The sequence below is a fragment of the Empidonax traillii genome, unplaced genomic scaffold (assembly GCF_003031625.1).
Source record: "Empidonax traillii isolate 1590-97213 ecotype Southwest subspecies unplaced genomic scaffold, ASM303162v1 scaffold312:size2399984, whole genome shotgun sequence".
NCBI lineage: Eukaryota > Metazoa > Chordata > Aves > Passeriformes > Tyrannidae > Empidonax > Empidonax traillii.
In genome coordinates, this window is record NW_020955505.1 from 206,752 (window position 1) to 227,814 (window position 21,063).

The following is a 21,063-nucleotide window of genomic DNA, read 5'->3' on the forward strand; positions in this document are numbered from 1 at the left end:
CTTGAGGAGCTGATCCTAGATGTTTCCTTCAGGCCAGTGCTGTCAACTTCCAGGACAGCTTTGTGGATTCCATCCGAGAAGCTACGCTTTGGTGCTTCATTTGGATTCCTAACTTCTTTAGGGAGCCAATTGGCCTAAATTCAGATGTTTCAACATTAGGTCTGGTTTAAACTTTAGCACAACCTCAACATATGTATCAGTTTTAGAAATGGGGCTCTGGTTTCTAAAGGAGCTTGAAAAGTCTTATCCCATATCAGAATTTAAGGCATCCCTCTAGGGATGCTTTAGGGAGGAGCTGTCACACCGTTTCAATTCATTCCACTGTTAAACCACCTGAACAGCTGAGAAGTGACACAGAATAGTATAATTAGTTTAAATTTCTCTGGCTTCACCTTGCGAAAACTGCATGACCTCTTCTTGGTACATGGTAGATGTCAAGGATCCCTGAACAGTTGGATAATTCACCCTTCTTGCAAGAAGCCTCCTTATTTTGTCACTAGAAAAGATAAACCCCACAAATCACCTCATTGTCCATTTATACACCAAAACTTGATACAGAGGTACCATAAATGAACGGGAGAGCTAATGGTGCACCTGGATGATCAACATAAGGGCACTCCAATCCATGGTACAAGGGTAGGGTGATTTCACAGCCCCTCTCTGCCACATGGCCATCTTCTTTTTGCAGGCAGTAGTATTTGCACAGCCCTATAGGCAGCTAGTTTAGTTTTTAACGTGGTCAGTTTACTAATCTACAGTTTTGTTTTGTAGAGGTAATTTCAAGATTCCTGGTCCAGCAGTCAACTCAGTATTGGCATGAAGGAAGGCACTGGCCAAGAGGTAGAAGAGGGAAGGTGAAAAGTGCCTTGCAGTCACAGCTTGATCATGAAACCCCACCCTAGGCTAATTAATTGCACAGTCAGTGCCAAAAATCTATTCCTGCCCTACTAAGTTACGGCCATTTCAAACCATATTTTTCTTCCCTGGTTGTTTGGCAAGAGTGTTATGTTCCTAGCTTTAAATACAGCTATCTAGGGACTCCCAGAGAGACATTTATTTTTATTATGTTTTTCTTTTGGACTTTATTTGCAAAGCCAAGGATAAGAACTAAAAAGCTGAGATTTGAAAGAGAAAGGGGGCTTAAATCAGAAATATCCTTTCAAGGAATTCTAGTGAAACATCAGAATCTTGAAATAAAGACTAGAATGTAGATAAGATTTTCCTTGGTGTTTAAACTTTCGTGTTTTAGTAGAAAAAACCCCACTCTGTTTGAAACAGGCCCCAGATTTTTGAGAAGCTGATGGAAGTAATGAAGTGTGATGTACATAGCTGGGACAAGGAATACACAGGAAGAAGCGAGCACAGTATCTTTAAGAAGCTGCCAAGACCTGCAGAAGGCTGACATGGGCAATTTCCTCTGAATGAAGCTACAAGCAAATGAAACAGATGGAAGGCTGTTGAAATTGAAGGTATGAGGCTTCTGAGCTACAGATGAAATGAACAAGCAGGCAATGTTGAGAATAGCAGAGTTACCAAGAGTTTGAGGTAGGTGTGTGCTATCTGCATGTTCACATCACATGTTCACACTGAAAATTGTAATGGGAAGTGAACAAAAACATACCAGCTACGTTCACTCTTTAAAATATAAACTGGTAGCTTTAAGAAAATAAAACACTGCTTTGGAAGTCACTCTGCATTCCAGCTTCAGGGCAGCAACTCTCTTCAGACCAGTGACTCTCAACATCACAGACACACACCATCTCTTCCAAAAACAAGGGAGTGACAGAAGTCTTTGGTAGCAAATGACCTTTTCCTAATGCAGAACTTGATACAGACTTTGGCCACTTTTAGTGCAGACATCTAAGCTGGTGTTGGACTTGCATCACAGTGAATACCCTGTTCATTGTCACTGAACAGGAGCACTTGCTGCTCACAGTTGCCAAGTTTTATGGGACAAATTTTTACTGATTTTCTGTACAGATGAAGGCAGCTCACAACAGTGAGTAGCCTCTGAGAAATCGGGGCCAGAGGTTGTCCTGTACAGGATGGTCTTGGAACATAGGTTAAGAGAGAAGAAACAGTAGATTTGTGTTTGGGATGGATGCCAGAAATTAACCCTTGCCTCCCCTGAGAACTAGGTGCGTTACTAGAGAAGCTGTTGGGGTAGAAAACTGAGGTATTCAGAGATCTGCCAGCATCAGCAAAAACCTTTCCCCAGTTGCTGAGTGCCCTTACTGACTTTGGATTAGGTTCTAGAGGGAAATTTCACCAGTTGCAAGAGTTACAAGCTTGCCAGACCCCATCAAAAAATGAAAACTGCAAATGAACTTTTACTGGTGACTCTTTACTGGTTTAAAAAAACGCCACCACGAAGAAAAACAGCTGAACAAAATCCATTTGTGTGATTTAATATCTATATAGTACATAACCCCATAGTATTTTAGGTTGATAAATGTAAAGATGTGTAAATAGCACTAGAAATATGAAGAGATACTGAGAGGTGGCCAACAGTCAGCTGGTAACATGGGTGGCTGAGGTATGGTAAGCAGGACTCAAATTCCTAGTCTGTAAACTCAGCAGTTCAACTCCATCTCTCCCAAACCGCTTTCAGGACATTCTGTTTCATCGCGGTGCAGGATGATTTTTTTCCTGACCTCTCTAAATTTGCACAGGTTAGGAAAGTATCATTGCTTTATACATGTATCAAGATTCAAGCTGGATTAGGAGCCTAACTTCCAAATAAGAGGCATGTGCGTGACTGTGGGGAAAGACTGGAGTCTTCCCATGTGTCCTCCTGCCCTCCCCCTCCTTGCAATTGTCTTTGATGGGCCTACATATGGGCCTATATGATGGGCATTTGATATAATTTGCCCTAAGATAAGAACACCAGGTGGGAATTGCAGGAGGAACTGTCTGGATGTTCACATAATGAAGGCATTCCAGAGACAAGGGAGCTATGATGACTGTCATTGACTTTGGTAAACCTGGGCTGCAAAAGGGCAGAAAATGCTGCCAGAGATGGACGTCCTGGTTCTGGCCACGAGAGTTAATTTTTTGCAATAGTCTTGAGGGGACATGGCTATGACCCACTGGTTATTCTATATCACGTCAAATCATTGCCAGGGCATGGGAAATGGACTCCAGTCTGGGGAGAAGGGACTCTTGCTGGTCATGGTGTAACATCAAACCTGAATACAGGGAACAATCACTTTTGGATGTGTGCACAGGTAAAAGCACTGAGATCCAGTCACATATGGAAATAAAATCCTAAAGTAGCTCCCACAGGTGTTTTGTTACTTTGCCATTGTGCATTTGGCAAGGACAAAGAGTGTAAACCTCTACATTTCTAGTTGGACCTGCTTACATTATAACATTTTAGACCAGTTTATCTTATACACTGCATGGGCAATATTTACATACTATCTTGGCAATAAATTTATTCATAATCATCCACATAATCAGCATCATAGTTCTCATGCCTGACTGAGAATCTTCTCTCTACTACTCTGCCACAATGTGACTCCTGCTGTATCCAAGGGAAAGACAATTCTTCTCCCCCTCCCTGTTTTCTGATCAGGAAGGACTTGGAGAGACAGAAGGTACTGAAAGACCTAGAAAACTGTTAACATTCAATCATAGAATCATTAAGGTTGGAAAAGATCTCCAAGATCATTGAGTCCGACCTATGACCAACCACTACGTGAACTAAACCATCGAGGCATTTCTGGAGTGCTTCCTGCTACAGTGACTCCACCACCTCCCTGGGCAGCCCATTCCAATGCCCAACCACACTTTCAGCGAAGGAATTCTTCCTGATACCCAGACTGAACCTCCCAAGTTATGCTTAATTACAGTAGACAACAACTGCCGCTGCAAAGTATAAGTATAGTAGTAATTTAGATGACCCTTAGAAAGTACTTGTAATTTGAGACTACTATGCAAAAAAAAAAAAAAAAAAAAAATTACAAATAGGGATTGACAGTGATTGTGGCCTGGCAGAAATGTCTATTTTGCTGATGAGGAAGAAGCTGCCAGTGAATAAAATATGTGAAAGCTGAAAATTTATGGAACTGGCAGTTTTTACCCTCCCTTTAAGGAAAAGCGGCTCTCCTGCTGAAAGATAATTCCTTTAATGCCTTTGTATTATGGAATAATTTAATCAGATACACTGCCTAAACAAGATGTTCCTAAACGTTATCCATCACTAAGGGGAAGGACAGTAGATCTTCCAGGAGCTTAGCTTAAAGAGACTGGCACTGATCTTCAGAGCTGTATTTCTCTACTGAAATCATTAGACAGTAGCCAGTCAAAAGGATCTGCCACAAAGCTGGAGCTTGCCTTGTCAATCACTATAATCCATCAGCAGAGCTGTGCCTGTGGAAGAGGCAACCACAAACTGTACCACGGCAGGAGAGGTACTACCAGCAGAGAGAAGAATAAATGATAACAACTTATAGTGTGCAATGGGGGGCTTCCTTAGGAACCTCCTGAGCAACGTCAGTACTGAATTCAGGTTTAAGGAAACAAATGGAACAGATGCAGGGAAGGACTCCAAATCCAACCTACAAGACTGTATATGCACCCTTTGCAAAACAAGCAGTTCTTGTTGAGCCTCACAGAACAAAGGCTGAGATGACATCTACAGCTTTGGTCTATACATACTGCAGGGGGTGAAGGGAAAGAAAAAACAGGAAAGAAAAAAAAGACTCAACTTATCCTACAACTGCACACAAAGAAGTGCATACACATTAGTATCAGTAATATATAGGAATTTATCAAGCAGTATGTTAACAAGGTATGTATTAGTATGGCAGCAGAGTTAAGGTAGAAAGCAAAACGAGTTACTATTCAGAGCAAAGATATCTTTCTAGACTAATTTGCTTAGAAAAATATTATGTGTGCAGTTGCTTTTAACAGAGTGCTAAGCCAGGTAAACAGTTACACACTTTCCCTACCATTAATACACCTAAAATATAAGCACCTGTAAACATTTTTTAAAGACCCTAACCAGGTAAAACTTATAGACTCCAACCACACACATTGATAAAAACAAGTTCCACAACCAAACAATTAAAGGAAAATAAAATATGGCAACTCAGTTTTTTTGGCAAACATTTTATAATTTTTATATAAAAATCTCAGTAAGAAACCTAGCAGAATATCTGACGGAAACATCTGCCTTACAACAAGTTCAAAAAAACCTCACAAAAAAATAAAGAGAAATAAAGAAAAAAAAAAGTAAAATTCCACCCCCCAAAATATTTTTTAATTATAAACCAGAATATCAACAAAACACTTAAAATAATCTCAGATTGTTTGGCAATTCATCACATCATAACAAGAGACACATTTGATCATAAGAAAAGTTTAACTTTATATACAACTTCACTTGAACATTTGCTCTTACCAGAGTTAATATACATTAAAAAAAGATTCTGGCAATAATACCAGCTTCTATTTTTAATACCTGTGTATAAAATGTAACATAAAATGCTGAAGCTCTATAGTTAGGAGAAGTGACATTTGATTTCAATGGGTCCCTCTTTGTTGAAAAAGAGAAATACTGAAAGAACAAGTGTTTAGTTGCAAAATAAAACTGTTTCATTTTAGGGTGGTGTTGGCTGTGAATAAATCTAACCTAACACTATTTATCTCTTGAGGTCGGTAGTAAATTTACAAATGAAAATATAATCTAGTTAGATTACATTTTAAATTTCATACTTTGTCACAAATGTGAACAGAAAGGAGCCAAGTCCCTTTCACTATGCTAAACTACTTTAATGCATGCGAGAAAAATACTTTACCAACTGTCTGAGCATGTTTTAGAGAACTTCAGACTTTAGACAGTCCTGGGGGAGCAGAGGGGAAGTTTCCTACTGACATCTGCATAGAATGTAAAATATATAATTAAAAAACCCTAAGGTATATACTAAAGTTTACAGACCAATGCTTTCCATATAATAAATAAAATGTCCATCATTGATTAGATTCATACACAGTAAAATACAACCTATTTTTACAAGTTTATGTACAAAGTGTATTAGTAGGCACATGGGTGCCTTATGGGTTGGAAGCATTTGCATTAGCATGTCACATTGGGAAACTCCAACTTTCCAAGTCAGTGATAAAATATATAACTACTTTGTTTTTCATTCAGATACAAAGTAAACTTATTTTTCATCTGAAATAAATGTACATAATATTCTGTATAAACAATAGTTTATAAAGCTGTTTAAAATGTAACTTAAAAGTACTGCATTGTTTAACTTAGAGCTCTGAAACAAGCACGTGCAAATCCCTTTGCTTTAAAAAAAAATAGAAGCACAGATGTTTTTTTTCCTTTTGACTTTTCCAGGAAGAGTACTAGCTGGTAGAGACTATCGTTTTGCTTTCTTTACTGGTGTTTCTTCTGTTTTCTGCTGGCCTTTTCTCCGTACCACTGTTGGGCTGTCCTCCCTTTTACGCTTTGCAGACTGCACCTTTAACCTGAAAAGCATTATTAACAATTATTTTAACAATGCTAGGGTCTGTAAAACAAAAAGAGTGGTCAGGCACAATTCTCTTTAGAGGATTGAACTCAACTGTCCATCTCTGATGAACTACAAGGATACATTATTTAAAAGTTTACTACTAAAACACTCACATGCTCCCATCACATCCTAACAGGACACTGTGTACTAACAATTCTGTATTTTGAAGAGTGCTCCATATGTAAAATTTGGGGCTAGAACTCTCCTTCCTTCTCTTTCTTTGGAAAGATTTGTGGGTTATAGCAGAATATAATGGACTGCATTACCTTGTACCCTGTCTCACAAAGACATAACAGTGGCAACAGCAGCTCAAGTCTTGCATACACAAGAGGGAGTAAAAGGCAGAGGTCATGTTCCCTTACCTCTATTTAAGCACCCACCTCTAAGCTCACCACATTTCAGATGCAACTGGCTTAAACTCTTGGCCATTCTAACCATTCAAAGAAATGAACATGAGGTGAACTTTGACAGCCCATCAGTGAACGATACACATGTCCCAGGTTCAGTTTGAAGACACTGATACATTTCCCAGAGGACGACAGATACATCTGGCATATAACACATTAAAAAGTGTACCAGGAATGGAGGGAAAGGGAGGTATACTCAAAACTTGATATGAGGACTCTCAGAGTTTCTCCTCTTTTTATCTGCTAAATTTAGGATTTTTTTTTTAAGCATTAGAATCATGTCATCATATTTGGTTTTAGCCTCTGAACTACTGATGTTCTACCCCCCACCTGGGAAGGAATCACAGCTGAAGTTAAAATAGTGAATAACACCATTTTCAGATTCTACCAAGAGGTTTCTGAAGATGTAAAGAAGAAAAAAATCTAGTCTTCCAAATGTTAAAGAAAGGAAGAAAAAGAAAAAACATAAACAGAAGAAAATCCTTTAAAAGCTTTTATGTATCACAAAACTGGACTGCTGTTCAGATTTTGAAACAGTGTACTACATATAAGGAAAGGATCAATGTAGTGGCTTCCAAAACAAATACTTGAAGTGGATTCAACTTTAATACTTACTGTGTCAATGGAGGAGATTTATTAACTTTTGTATCACTTGGAGATCTTTTTTTAGCTGCTAGTTTCTGTTGTTTTCTAGGAGAAACTGAACTTGGACTGCTGCCTTTAGAAGTTGCACGTGTGGTTGGCTTGCTGGGCTGTTTTCTGTAATACAAAAGAATGATGAATGCATATATAACAAAATACTTTTACTAAGTCACTTTCTTCTTGCATTCCAAGTGCAGAAAATTTAGACTGTGCAGCATTTGCAACAAGTATATAAAAGTTGCCAAAAGAACAGTGAAAAAACCGTATTTGCTGCTTCAAGACAAACTTCAATGCCAAGCTTCAAATGGTTATTTTACTGACAATATTTAGCAATTAACTAAATAAAAATACTCATTCTGAGTCTGCAATAATTTTGGAACATAAGTGTCCATACTTAAAAAAACAACTTGTTATGAATTCACTCGTATGAGCTTTGGTATCCACTACTTCAGAAACACAAAAAACTTGTTACTGACAATTAACTTCATAGTTTGGAAAACAGGTTACTTAAGTCAGAGAAACTGTTAATCAAGCAATGCTGAAAATGAAGCATCATCCCCTTTTACAGAATTATTCCCAAATGCTACTTATAAAATGCAGACTGTATGTAGCACCTTAAGGTAGAGATGCTTTGTTACAACTGGAGCTAGAAAGGCAGCACTGGAAATCTGAGACACAACCCCAAATCTATAAAAAGTAGATGTTTCCATAAGCAATCAGAATAAAACCACTAGTATCTAAACCTTTATTACAATTATAGAGTTAACAATTATGTGAGACTAATGGAAGTTCCTCTGCCTTTACCAAAACAAAACTATTGTTTACTAAATGGTAAACTTTCAGAGTTTTTATTTTAATGAAGATCATGTAACTGCTTTCTGATTTAGCTCCGAAATTATCAGTTCAAGAACATAGTGCAAACTGTGCTTCAAGGCCCAAGGGCAAATGTATAATATAACATAAAACATATCTTCAAGAGTGAAGTAAATCTGGTCAATTTAAAGAAACCTCACACTAACATAAAAAAATAGCCTGCACTTCAATTCTGTTCTGGAAGGCAGCAACTTAAAGCAGAACTTTCCAAAACTGCTATCTTTCATTGATTCCCAAATAAAATCAAGAGGATGAGCTTTGCTAGAATTGAGTTTGCCTACAAAAAGGGTAGACCTGTGCCAAGGGAGATGAGAACAGCTTCATAGAAACAGAACTCTTGCTACCACACCAGCCTTTTACAGTAAGATTGCTCTCCAAGTTTGCATATAACCACACTAGTATTTAAATCCTCCAGCACTGCAGATTCATGTATTTAAAAAACAGAAGCTTACATGGATAATTGTATTTTCACATTGTTCCAACTCCAAATACTAAATGGTGAATTGCAGAGTCAAGTCAGATGTCCTACTTTTACCTATCAGAACTAAGTCTCCTTAGACTCAGCTTCTGAGGCACCACTAGGATGAAGACTGCAAACAAGACCAACTCTTACCTTCTTACATACTCAAGTATGCCTTTTTGAGACCCTACAGTTTCCCCCCACCGCTTGCCTTTTGTCTCTTCATCCCTAGGAAAGCCATACTAGAAGTAGAATCAAAATTATTTGGGAAGCTCTCATTTAAATTTAAATTTACAGTAAATAAAAAAAAGACAAAAAAGGAAAGTAACAACCTCTTCCCTGAAACAAACCCCACAACAACTAAGAACAATGTAGAAAAAAGCTTGCTATTGGTGTCTCTACACAGTTACCTTTGAGCCTCTAACCTTGTGGCTGATCTAGTTGTGGCCCTGGAATGTGCATCATCATCTTCCTCAACACCTTCTTCCTCAGCTTCCTCTTGCTCTTTCAGTTCATCTTCGGAAGATGTTAATTTCCGACGTTTTTTCTCTGACTCCAGTGTTTCTGTCCAGGCAAAAGTTTACACATGTGCTATAATTTTCCAAAAGCCCTCCAAAACGACACGAACACTTAACTTAGAAAAGGTATTCTAGTCACAAATCCCATTTTCAGTAATTTTCCATTTCCTTTATGCTTCAACATTTTTAATTCACACTTGTTTGACTTAATCTAGCTAACACATTCACCATAGTTTACTTACACAGCTCATAGCCAGAATTCATAGAAAATTCATGAGGCTTTATAGAAGCATCTGGGATGTAGCAATTCTGACATGAGATTACAGCAATTTACACATATTTACATAATATTTACCCTAGCTGTAACTCAATGATTTTTCCTCAAGAAAGGAAAACTGAATAAAGCTTATCTTGTTGCTTTAATAAACAGATAGGCACAGTAATATCTTCTCATTCTTATGGAGTAGCACAGTTTCATGCTTTTACCAGTTTCCTCTGACTGAACCAGAGAATGCCTGGACTTTCTTCCCCTTTTACGCACAGCCATTTCTGCCTTCTCAGCTTCATCTTCCTGAAAAAACAAAATGGAAGCAAGTAAGTCAAGAACAATTTACTTTACATAGAAGATAGACATTTTTCATTACATACTGCTTATAGATTTACAAATTAAAATGGTTGCACTTACATTTGTTGTTTCTCTCTTATCGGATACGTCTGTACCTAAAAAGAAAGGAAAGAACAAAACTTAATCCTGAACTTCAAATCTTTCACCCATCAATTTAAATGGGAATTCTTTCACAGTCTGTCAACTTTGCATAAACATCACTGAAGATCAGAAAACATTTAAAGTCTCTTTTTTTAATATAGAATATGGCTTTCTTGTATTTTTTTTTATATACAGAGACTGGGACAATGATTAAGTTTTTTTTTAGTACTAAGGTTTTATATGACTGACAGTTTTTACTGCTTCATTGCATATGCTGTTTTGTTTTCATGGAAGAGCAAAGGTTACTCACCCCCTTTTAATTACTGTCAACCAATTACAGAATCAAAGAAAAATTTGGAAGGGGTCTCTAGAGGTCATCTAGTCCAACCTCCTGTTCAAAGCACGGCTAAATTAATTTATCTGATCAAGATCTTGTTCAGTCCAATTTTGAAAGTCTCCAAGTACGTGGTTCCTCCAGGCAATCTGTTCTAGTGCTCAACTGTGCCCATGGTGAAGCACCAAGATGGCTGTAGCTCAAGAAGACACTATTTAAAACCTGTCTAATAGCTGGTATGCAAATTACACGACTCTCTGTTGAAGTACTTCTTATTTACAATTCAGTAATTTTTACTGACTGGCCTGTGTATGTTAAAACACATTTATAACTCTGCAACTCATGTCTCAACTTGGCCTCTCTATGTGGTTAACATTTCAACTCTATGATAAGATACAGATTATTTTACAAAGCTTTTGAGCTTTGTCAAATGGAATTATGTCTAACACTGCAAGGTTAAAAATCCTTAGCAACAGAAGGAAAGAAGCAACTGAAATAAAAGAAAGTTTTTATATGTTTTTCCCTCTCATGAAATTGCTGTGTTTTTGTGAAAAGCTATGCAAAAGATGACACAAACTCTAAACCTGTCACCAATTAGACTGATAGAAAAACAAAACGGCATCAATGCAACGGATCTAAAATAGATCTCAAAGAGCAGAACTGTATTCTTAAGTTCAAACAAAAGCTTTCTAGCACTCCTTTGGTAAGTTACAGGGAAAAACATTTCCACAAAAGCAAATTAAATAAAACACAAATATGTTTAGGTATTTAGTAAGTGCAATAAAACACAGTACTGTCCAGTGTATTAAGCTCTTCACACAATGTAACTACATTCCTAACACAACCAGCAATTATTAGTTCTGTTGTGTTCAAAAGACAGAGACTTCAATATTCTGGTACAGTTTGGCAAATTTGTAGCAAGTGGGTGTTTGACTGAAGAATACTCCATCTAGGTCCAAGACATGCCTTTCTTAACAGACACAACCCTAAGATGTGAAATGTAGTACTTTTGCCTACAGATAAGCATAAAAATAATAAGATGTAGTATTTAAAAATCTTACTAATTTTAGAGCAGCTACTGCTGATTAGTGCTAATTTAATTAGTTTCAAGTTCAGTGTCCATGTTATGGGAGAATGCTGCCTTCAGAAAACAGATGTCTCTTGACTTCATCTGCTGTACTGACCAAAAAGAAACTCTCTGCACCCCACTTCAAAGGCGGGACTGTCCCTGTCACAAACACCCAGAAATCACCAGATTAAGTGACCCGCACAGAGGGATTCTACTTTGCTTTCTCTTCACTGCCAGCAGTTTTCAAATGTTTTTGTCATATGATTGCTAACAGAGGATGAAAAGTTTAACAGTGTATTTAATCTACTTTATACACTCTTTTTAACATCACTGTGACATCAACACCCTTTTACCTGGAAAATGGAATTAAGGAGAGACACAGTCAAGTGTCTCTCCTTTTGAATAAAAAGCAAACCAGAATGCAGGTTGACTCCTTTGTTACATTCTTGTTTTTTCTCTTTGCATTGATAAAAGCCAAGTACCACCCAACCAGCTAATCCTTCAGAGACAATTCTGAATCATATGGATTAAAGCTGACATTTGAACACATGTGGAGAAAATAGGAAATAGTTCATATATGCAGTGCAGCCAGATTAATATCTCTGTAGAAACAAACTTTTGGAAACTCTAGATTTGTTTTCCAAGTTTATTGCATGTTTATATTTATTTACAAACCATTTTTTAACCTGCCTTTCACGTTCATCTGCTTCCTGCAATGAGTTTTAAAGTCTTTTTTATGAATGGCCATAATTAAAACAATATGTTTGAACAACCAGTGCAGTTCAGACTCTATACATAAGAAAAATTAGGAAAGCAATAGAAAAGTATTTCACTTATTTGATTTTAATTTGAAGTGCCAAAAGTACATTTCTGAGTCAAGCTAAGTAATCATCTTCTAATGATCTCACAGCAGTTGTGAAAGCGGAAAGACATCCCCTCAAGATACCACTAAGTTCTTTAGACACACATCCACAGCCACAGATAGGCCAATTAACTGCACAAAATTTTAAAATTTTAAGAGTTAATGTAGTGTGATTAATAGTCACTGTATGAAAGAAAACCAGCAGAAATGGAAAACAGTCACTAGAAACAAGTCTGACGGGGTAGCTACCTTTCTCTGAAGCTCTGCCATGTGGCTAACCACACAAGTTAGTTTTTTGGTATATTCTTCTATGCATCAATCAGCACTTAACAGTGCTCTGCATCTTTGAACTAAGTTCTTATCAAACTGCTCTTTTTCAAAATTTAAAACTTGGTAGCAATTAAGGACAAGTCTTCAATTCCTCTGTTTACTCAGATGTTTTCGTTCATGAATAACACTGACTGCCAGAGATGATGTTTAGGAACGACACACATGATTTTCTTTTTCTTGAAAACCCTCTTCTATTTCTTCCATCTTTTGTTTTATATGGTAAAGCACATATCATTTTCTTACCAGTTTGAGGTGTTTTCCCTCTATTTGCAAAGGTAGAAAACTGCAGCTGAAAATAAAAAAAGTGGGTGTCTTAATTTAAAGAAAATCAGAAAAATCCAGCATTGTATTACGTAATCACAGAAACTTGCTTACATGCATTGCAGAACTTATCTGTCAATCTAGAAAACGTGAACACTCTAATGAGCACCACAAAGATTGTACTGACTTAAACAGTAGGATACATTTTTCCATTTCTGATAAAAATCAGAAACAAGTCATCCCATAAACAAATCACAACAGTTTCAGTAACCTAATTGACACTAAAGTCATTGCAGTAAAAGACACAAAACGTAAAAGCACTTTCAGTCAAATACATTTCTGAAAATTTAATTATCATCAATACAGAAAAGTTTAGTACAGTCACTTGATGTAATCACACCAAGAGATTTACGGAATTACAAATCACAAGAATTTTTAATTTACTCAGAATGCAAAAACACTATGTATAATTACACAATCTCCTGTGATGGCTGTCCAAAAATCCTATTCTTTCATCACTTAACAACTCTACTAGGATGCCTGTTCTTCCTCTGAAGTAGCACCACGTTCCCAAAGCAGCCCTGAGGAAACTGGCATGCAAAGGCAGTATCTCACCTTACACAACCCTTATCACAGGTGGGGGCTCAGACGTGCTCCTCCCAGAGCCAGCCTGTAACTGACTGACACCAATCACTCATCACTAAGAGGTACGTGACCTTTAAAATAGTTAAACCAGAACAAGATGGTTCTGTTCCAGTACTGAGGGTGCCAAGGTATGTCTGAGTGTGATTTAAAAATTAGTTTTAATTCTTAACTGAACAAAAAACCCCCCGAAAAACAACCAAGCAAAAGCCAATCCAAAACATCAAAACAGAAAAACCAAATACCAAAGCCCACATCAGTTCAAATTACATTTCATTAAATTAATATTGGGGGGGGGGGAGGGCAGAATCAATTAGGAAACATTAGGAATTTTGAAACAAAACTCCAGCAGTCCTGTAGAATGGACAGGACTCAAAGGGCTGCCTGAAATGCTGTGAGGACAGAGCAAGCAGTGACAAAAACCGCTGCTATCCATATCCCAGATGAATTTCCAAGATTTCCAACAGCCATGCCAGCCGGTGCTTCATCAGGCAAGCAGGTAGAAAACACAAATTGCAAGACAATTTTGTTTTTAAAATCATCCCTTTTCTACCCAAGAACGCTGATCCTGATATACAGGAATTCCCAAGGGAGAAGCCTTCCACTAGAATAAATCCAACTAGTTGTACTCCACAAATATGCCTGATCCATTGCTACCCTGTGTTGTAATCCAGTGGGATTGCAGAAACAATACCAACTGAACACTTTCTTAGCAGTGAATGTACTTCACAAGGGTTAAGAAATTAAACTCCTGCTGAGCTTTAAAAGACAGAGGTATGTTTCATGAGCTCTTAAGTTACCAACCAACATGTTTCTGTCTCTTGAATGAACTGTAATGTTGCAACAAAGGTAACACAACTGCTTTACATAATATTTTGTTTTACAGCTATTAAGAGACTGTTATGAGCTATTATTATGATACGTTCATTAGAGGGAAAAAAAAATCAAGTTTTTGAAACAAAGTCACCCTTTCTCTTCAGGACAAAATTAACTCTCAGCACAAATTAAAAGACGTGTGCACACAATCAAAATTTCACCCTGCCCACAGGTATACATTGCCAGACAGTGTAACAGTTGAGATTTGTATTAAGTGAAAGAAGCTTGAAGCTGATAGGTTTTTTGCTACATCTGACTTAATACTATATGTTGTTTAAAAAGCTCAGCTATATTAGGAGATGCTACTAATAGTTTTTGCTTGCTTAGACTGAACTCAATTACCAAGTTTTTCGTAAGATGTTTCTCAACTGCTGTTAACTGTTAAACAGATAAATGGCTCTTGAATTACTGTGTTTAAATGCACCCAAACAAAATAAAGGCACTTACATTCCCAGTGCTCATATCAGCTTTTGACTCCCCACCTGAGGGAAGAAATATGAGTTCAGAACTTGAATGTGTCACTAATTTCCTTGTTTTTCCACACAGGTGTTATGAACTACTTACCACCAGGTTGTACTGCTTCAAGAGGGTATTTACGAGGCCGTCCCCTTTTCCTTTTCACTATTACAGGCTGATTTTCCTATTAAAAGTAAAGGACAAACATATTTTAGTTACTGAAATTGACGTTTAGCATTTGAGCAATACAATGCAAAGACTGCTGATAACTGAATTCTTAATGTGATGGGGCAGAAGTGCTGCTTGTCACTTAAAAAATACAGATGAGGCAGCTTTCACAGGAAGAGACACAGCCTTTTGTGAAATCAACTAATATAGCTGAACAGAAACAAAACAACTCCCAATTATGCGAAATTCTCTGTGGCTGAGCTCAGGCACAAAGCATGCCTGAGAATGAAGTGCCTTCTCCCTTCCCCGCAATGCTCTCACAAATGCTGCTGCCTTGCCCTATACAAGAACTCCAAATTTTGTATCTTGTCAGCCCCTTTCCTCAGTGCCACACAGCACAGGCTACACCCTGTAACAGTTGAGCAGGAGCTATAGTTTAAGCTTTGAAAGACAACTTGAAGTAACAAATATGGTCAGATGTTTAGACTGCAAAATCCCCAATAACAGACTATTACATTTACGAAGATTAAATGCCTCATTCAGCATTTACTGAGGTGTAGCAGTATCTCCCCCCAAAGGGTTCCTAGTGACTCAAGCCTTGAGTGAACAAACAAAACCATATTCTTTTTCTTCCCCTTCCAAATCTGAGGCAAAAAAACCCAAATTATGAAACCCAACACATTTATAAGATCAGCATCGATTTTCATCTCTAGGGTTCAGACACTTGTCTACAACCATCACTGCAGATTACCAAGTGATAATGTATATTAAAACAGCTAAAAGATCATATTTTTGTAAAGCCAAGTCATATTTGTTAGTGATTAAACTGTTCACATTAATTACAAGATTCTCAGAGAACATGATCACTATACAATACAACTCTACAGAACTGCTTTTTAGACAATTTTAAGTACTATTAAGTGTATGAAGGGAGTTACACTTCAATAATCAGCCACTGATGCTTTATGGTCTGTCAGTTTATACTTTGTGACAAAGAGCTACATGAGTCTTTGGTACTTGAGAGTACTGAAAAATTTCCACAACTATTTCTATGGAGGTGAAGTCATAGTTTTAATATTGCTGTCAACAAAATTTAAAGTAGTTATTGTCAGTGTGAACCTGCACTATCTCAGTTAGTCGATAAAACCACTCACCTCTGGAGAATTTTCATTTAGTTCTAGACAGCGCTTTTTATTTTCAGACATCTCCTGTTCGATGGTAAATTCATCTTCACACATGCAAACAGAAAAAGTTGTATACCTTTGCTTTATTAGGTAAAGAAAAAGGTACAAGCCAAAACCTCTGCACTGAAAACAATTTCATTCTCTAGCCTGAAACTCCCTAAAACCACTCATCAGATACCAATACTGTAGATACACCATCTTTTATTATTTATTTTAGTGCAATTCATAAGTCAACTACAACAGTGCAATTTGCATGCTCTTTCCTAGTTGTTTTCTCAATAGAAACGAACAGGATTGATGACGGTGAATTTTGATGGTGAATATATAACAGATTTTTACACAAAAGGACAACTCCTGCTTGTGTTCAGAGCTAGGAGAAGTTCTTGTCACATAATCCTGACTGTGCTATTTTTCCATCTACCTGTTTTTTTCCAGGTTTATTTCCAATTAGCTTTCCTACCCAAGGTACATACTGAAACAATAATGGCGTGAATGGGTGACAGCACAGCAGAAACTTCAAAACTTCTCTCACCATTAAAGAACTAAGATTAATGCATTACTTGATAGCAGTAGTAGAACAGACATCAACTAGAGAATATATGCAAGTGTTTGCTGGGATCAAGTTCGTAATTTCTCTCAAAATCATTCAAATGAAAAGAAATTAGCCTTTAGTATGGGTTCAGAAAATCTACCACAGTGGGCAGTTTCATTACCTTTTTCTTCTGCAGTACTTTTAGGAGGTGTACTCATTACATCAATTTCTTTGGACGCTTCTGCTGTATCTCCTGAAATAACGTCCTACATTATTTTGAAACAAAAAAGGAAAGAGAATCTTACCATAAATTAATGATCTTTGTCAGCTACTTACACTAAAAAAACACCACAGCCCAATATACGAGTATTTTACTCACCAAGATTTTGTCTCTAAAACACTTTGATGCTGAGAAGCTTTATCAAAAATCAGTGGCTATGCCAGTCCCAAAAATTCTCCATGTACTCTTTAAAAAGACATCTATTTTGTCCTGAATTCCTGTTTTGACTTAGCAGGGATCAGTGCAAACCCAGAACTCAGGAGAAGTCCAACACCCTCTTGAGGATCTCAGATCAGTATGATCGCGTAGATGCTGAACTGACCGCACAGCTGGGATCCAGCAAAGCTCCATGGTACTCTAAGCTCCAAACTATTGTGCAAATCAGCCCACCACAGCTCAAAGGGATACAACAGACCCCTGCCTTTTTTTTTTGTTTGTTTGGTTTGGCTTTTTTACAGTCTCCCCCTTGAAAAAGTAACATTTTCTATTCAGTTATTTTGTATTCAAGATAACGTAAAAGTAGTTTACAGATAATAATGAAAACATCTCCCAAAATAAACTCCTATAGAAATAAATACTTAGATTTTAATCTTATTTACATTGCAGTTGCAGAACATTAAAAAAAAAAATTCTTGAAAATACCTTCACGTTATCAGGTTTTGTTTTGGAACACTGACTTTGTTCATCATCTTTTCTGACATCCTGAGCAATCAGCTGGTTGCCTGCAAAACCAAGTAACAACTGAAGTGTCAAAAAAAGTGTCTTCAGCATTTGTCATATTTTCATGCTGCTTTTATATCAGCTCATTATTACTGAGATTCAAAAGTCTGAAGAGCAGCATCTCACAGAAATAGGAACATGAGTTACTCTAACCACTCTTCGAAAAGAGAAGACAAAACAATTCCAAAAGAGAATTCCATCTTTCTTGTATGTTACAGGTGTGGTTTGTTAGTTTGTTTTTAAAGATAAGCTCAAAATCGAAATTTGAAAGGTACCACACCAAGAAACAGAGTATCAGCTTCAACTTCAACTCACCCAGAGACAGAGAAAGCAGTTAATGCTATGGGGGACACTAATGAATACATGACTAATTACTCGCTCATCTAATCAAAATTCTTAAAAGAATAAAAACTGTTATAAAAAAATAATACTAATAACTTTACTGGCTTTTTTTCCTCTTAAATTGTTCTGATGGTGAAAAGACAAAAGCAGTTAAAGCCAGAGTTTAAATAGATATTACACAGTCTCAATTACTATGACAGCAAAGTGCTTAACTTATTTCTAAGTTAACTTCATCTAAATTTAACTTAAAAATGTTTATGCCATTCAGTGGACTGAATTCCTTCTCACTTTTTGCTTCTAGACAAATAAAAGGTTACACTAAAACTCAGCTCTTTTTAAACTAAGAGAAGGAAGCATCCAGTCCCAAAATCTATTGAGTGTTTAGATTTTCCTCTAATGATCAGCTTCCTTCCCTTTGTTTTATTTTAGAAGGATAAAATCAGTAATTATTTTAAAGACAATACAAAAATTCTTGTTCCCTTACAATTGAAAAAGTTATAATATTCTTCTGTGCAGTAATTAAATTTGTTAGAATATTTTTATCAAATATATAAAGTGTAATATTAAAAAACTGTTTTGAGAGGATAAATTGCTTTGAAGTTTGGAATTCCTCATATTCCATTCTTTCCTCCAAAATATCATTTTATGGCCTAACAGCAGTAGAACTTCATTTTGCAGCAGAGAAGCTCTGCACAAATTCATGTAGTTCTGTATCACTTACATTTTTCTTTACCCACTGCTTCTGAAGATTTACATTGTGTTCCTCTAGATCTATGTTCTTCAGTTATCTGGGTATCCAAGTTTTCCACCTACACATAAACCACAAGAAAGGTAACTCCTTAACTTCTTTTTTCCCCATAAAATTTATAAACAGACTGGAGAAACATTTTCCTTCATGCTACTTTAAAGAACAACATGCATTAAAATGGAAAACAGCAGTTTACAAAAGGAATTTATTCCTAGAGCTCTAGTTACATTACTTCTACAGAACAGCACCACGAAAGAATTTCTAACTTGTAGTATTTTCAGAATTTGATCAATATTTTTACTGAAAAAAAGTCCCAGAATTAATTAAGCACCCTACTAAGTGTTTTAAATGCAGTTTATCGTGGCAAATCACTCAAAATATTTCTGAATTTTAAAGGACACTCTCCTAGGTGCAGGAACAATAGAAGTATCTCACTAGCAGCAAAAATGTGGCTAACCAGCATTACAATACAGTAATAAACAAATTTACTACTCAAGTTTAAGAAACCACAAATACATTTTCAGTTTCCTAGCTGCATTAAATATCTTGTTTCTGCTCCATAACTAACTTTGCAACTTTCCCAGTTATCCCTTTTATACTTGTGAGTTCCTCCGAAATCACAGCAGACTGTACTAAAACAGCATGTTTCTAGTTGTGACCAAAAGTTCCAAGAATAATCCCAACTTTTTTCCCCTCCATGCTCATGGAGGACAAGCAAGCTTATCTTTTCTGCCAGTTAACAGTCTTGAAATAGTCACAGACTGTGGAACAACAATACAAGATTTATTTACTGGCAAATTTGAAAGAATAATTAGACATCAACCTACACAGCTGCACAGTCTCAATATACATAGCATATACAAAAATATTATTTTCCTTTAGAGAATATATAATGTAAATAGAAGTAAATGCAAGTACGAAAAAAGCAGCACAGAGAGTAAATTTAAAAAACAAGAACTTACATGTGAAGCTTCTCTTTCTAAAGCAACATTCCTTTGCAGCAAATCTATTAAAAAACAATTACAACACAATCAGAAAGGTTAAGCAAGAGCAAAGCATCACAGTTATCTTCCACTTCACCTCTCTGACAGGATTCCAGAGAACCTGAAACTATATAAAGCTTACTTTCAATGTTGGAAATAAGAGACATCCAATCATCTTCTCTTTAACAAATGCACAAACAAAACAAGAGTGTGTATTTCTAATGCACAGGATAACTGATACATAATCACTTTATGACTGAAATACAGGCAATCAAGGGGCTTTCATCTTTGAAATGTATGATGATTTTGACATTTCAAATACAGTTCTACCATTTGAATGAATCAGAATTTCATCCATCAGAACCTTAGATGCTGGATCATGGGATGAAGTAAAATATGACCAAAACTATGCTCTAACATGCTTCCAGAGAAGTAAAGTTTGCATAATTGTACTGATGAGACATGTGGTTGATCGAGTGCACATAATGAAATTGTCCAACTGCTAGACTGTACTATAACTCTGACAAACTGGAGCCTTAGCCTTCCATATCACAAAAATAGGGAAAATAACTATGAGTGCTGATTAATGGTCTGGACTTCTGAAAAAATTCCACAACTTCCAATGCCTAAAGAGTACCATAAAGAAGCTGCTCTATTGAGCCTTCTTAAAATCTGATTAATAAAAGCACTAAATTAATAATTTAAAAAAGCTGCTAAAGCATTCCAAGCAGCTTTCCTTTCAGCTGTAGTAAGAACATAAACCTATAATCCAATAAAAAACTCTTTTTTATATACAGTTTCATACAATTCGTAGGTTATTTCTTCAATCTACATGTTTTAGCAACAATTCTTCCACAGCTATACTGCTGAGTTGCACATCCTTCAATTTTTAAGGCAATGTCAAATGAAGAGCTAGTTCCTACCCACTCAAACAGCAGTGATTAGTTTACATTCCAAAGAATCTTGGACTACTAAACTACTGTGTCTGCTGTTCATACTCCTGACAGGACACACATTTGTCTTTTAAACAACTTCCTTTTACGTACGTTGAGCTGTATGTATATATGCATGCATATATACATGTAAGAGAGATTATTGTGGAGGAGAAAAAGAACAAACTCTCTACCAAGAGCTACAAAG

At 36.6% G+C, this 21,063-nt stretch overlaps 1 protein-coding gene across 3 annotated transcripts in view; it reads right to left on the reverse strand.

Annotated features, from left to right (window-relative positions):
• Positions 1–5,108: 5,108 nt before the first annotated feature.
• BOD1L1 (biorientation of chromosomes in cell division 1 like 1) overlaps positions 5,109–21,063 on the reverse strand; it is a 36,573-nt gene continuing 20,618 nt past the window's right edge. For 2 of the 3 annotated variants that reach the window (XM_027891259.1, XM_027891258.1), the window contains 13 exons: positions 19,903–19,946; positions 18,914–19,001; positions 17,773–17,852; positions 17,032–17,116; positions 16,289–16,362; positions 15,075–15,150; positions 14,958–14,992; positions 12,978–13,020; positions 10,116–10,153; positions 9,917–10,001; positions 9,323–9,476; positions 7,553–7,696; positions 5,109–6,486 (listed from right to left, as the gene is read on the reverse strand). In XM_027891259.1, the coding sequence (XP_027747060.1) occupies positions 6,378–6,486; positions 7,553–7,696; positions 9,323–9,476; positions 9,917–10,001; positions 10,116–10,153; positions 12,978–13,020; positions 14,958–14,992; positions 15,075–15,150; positions 16,289–16,362; positions 17,032–17,116; positions 17,773–17,852; positions 18,914–19,001; positions 19,903–19,946 (1,055 nt within the window). In that variant the 3' untranslated portion in view covers positions 5,109–6,377. Of the gene's footprint in view, positions 6,487–7,552; positions 7,697–9,322; positions 9,477–9,916; positions 10,002–10,115; positions 10,154–12,977; positions 13,021–14,957; positions 14,993–15,074; positions 15,151–16,288; positions 16,363–17,031; positions 17,117–17,772; positions 17,853–18,913; positions 19,002–19,902; positions 19,947–21,063 lie in introns of those variants that run through there. The other variant, XR_003572055.1, reaches the window with a different exon arrangement.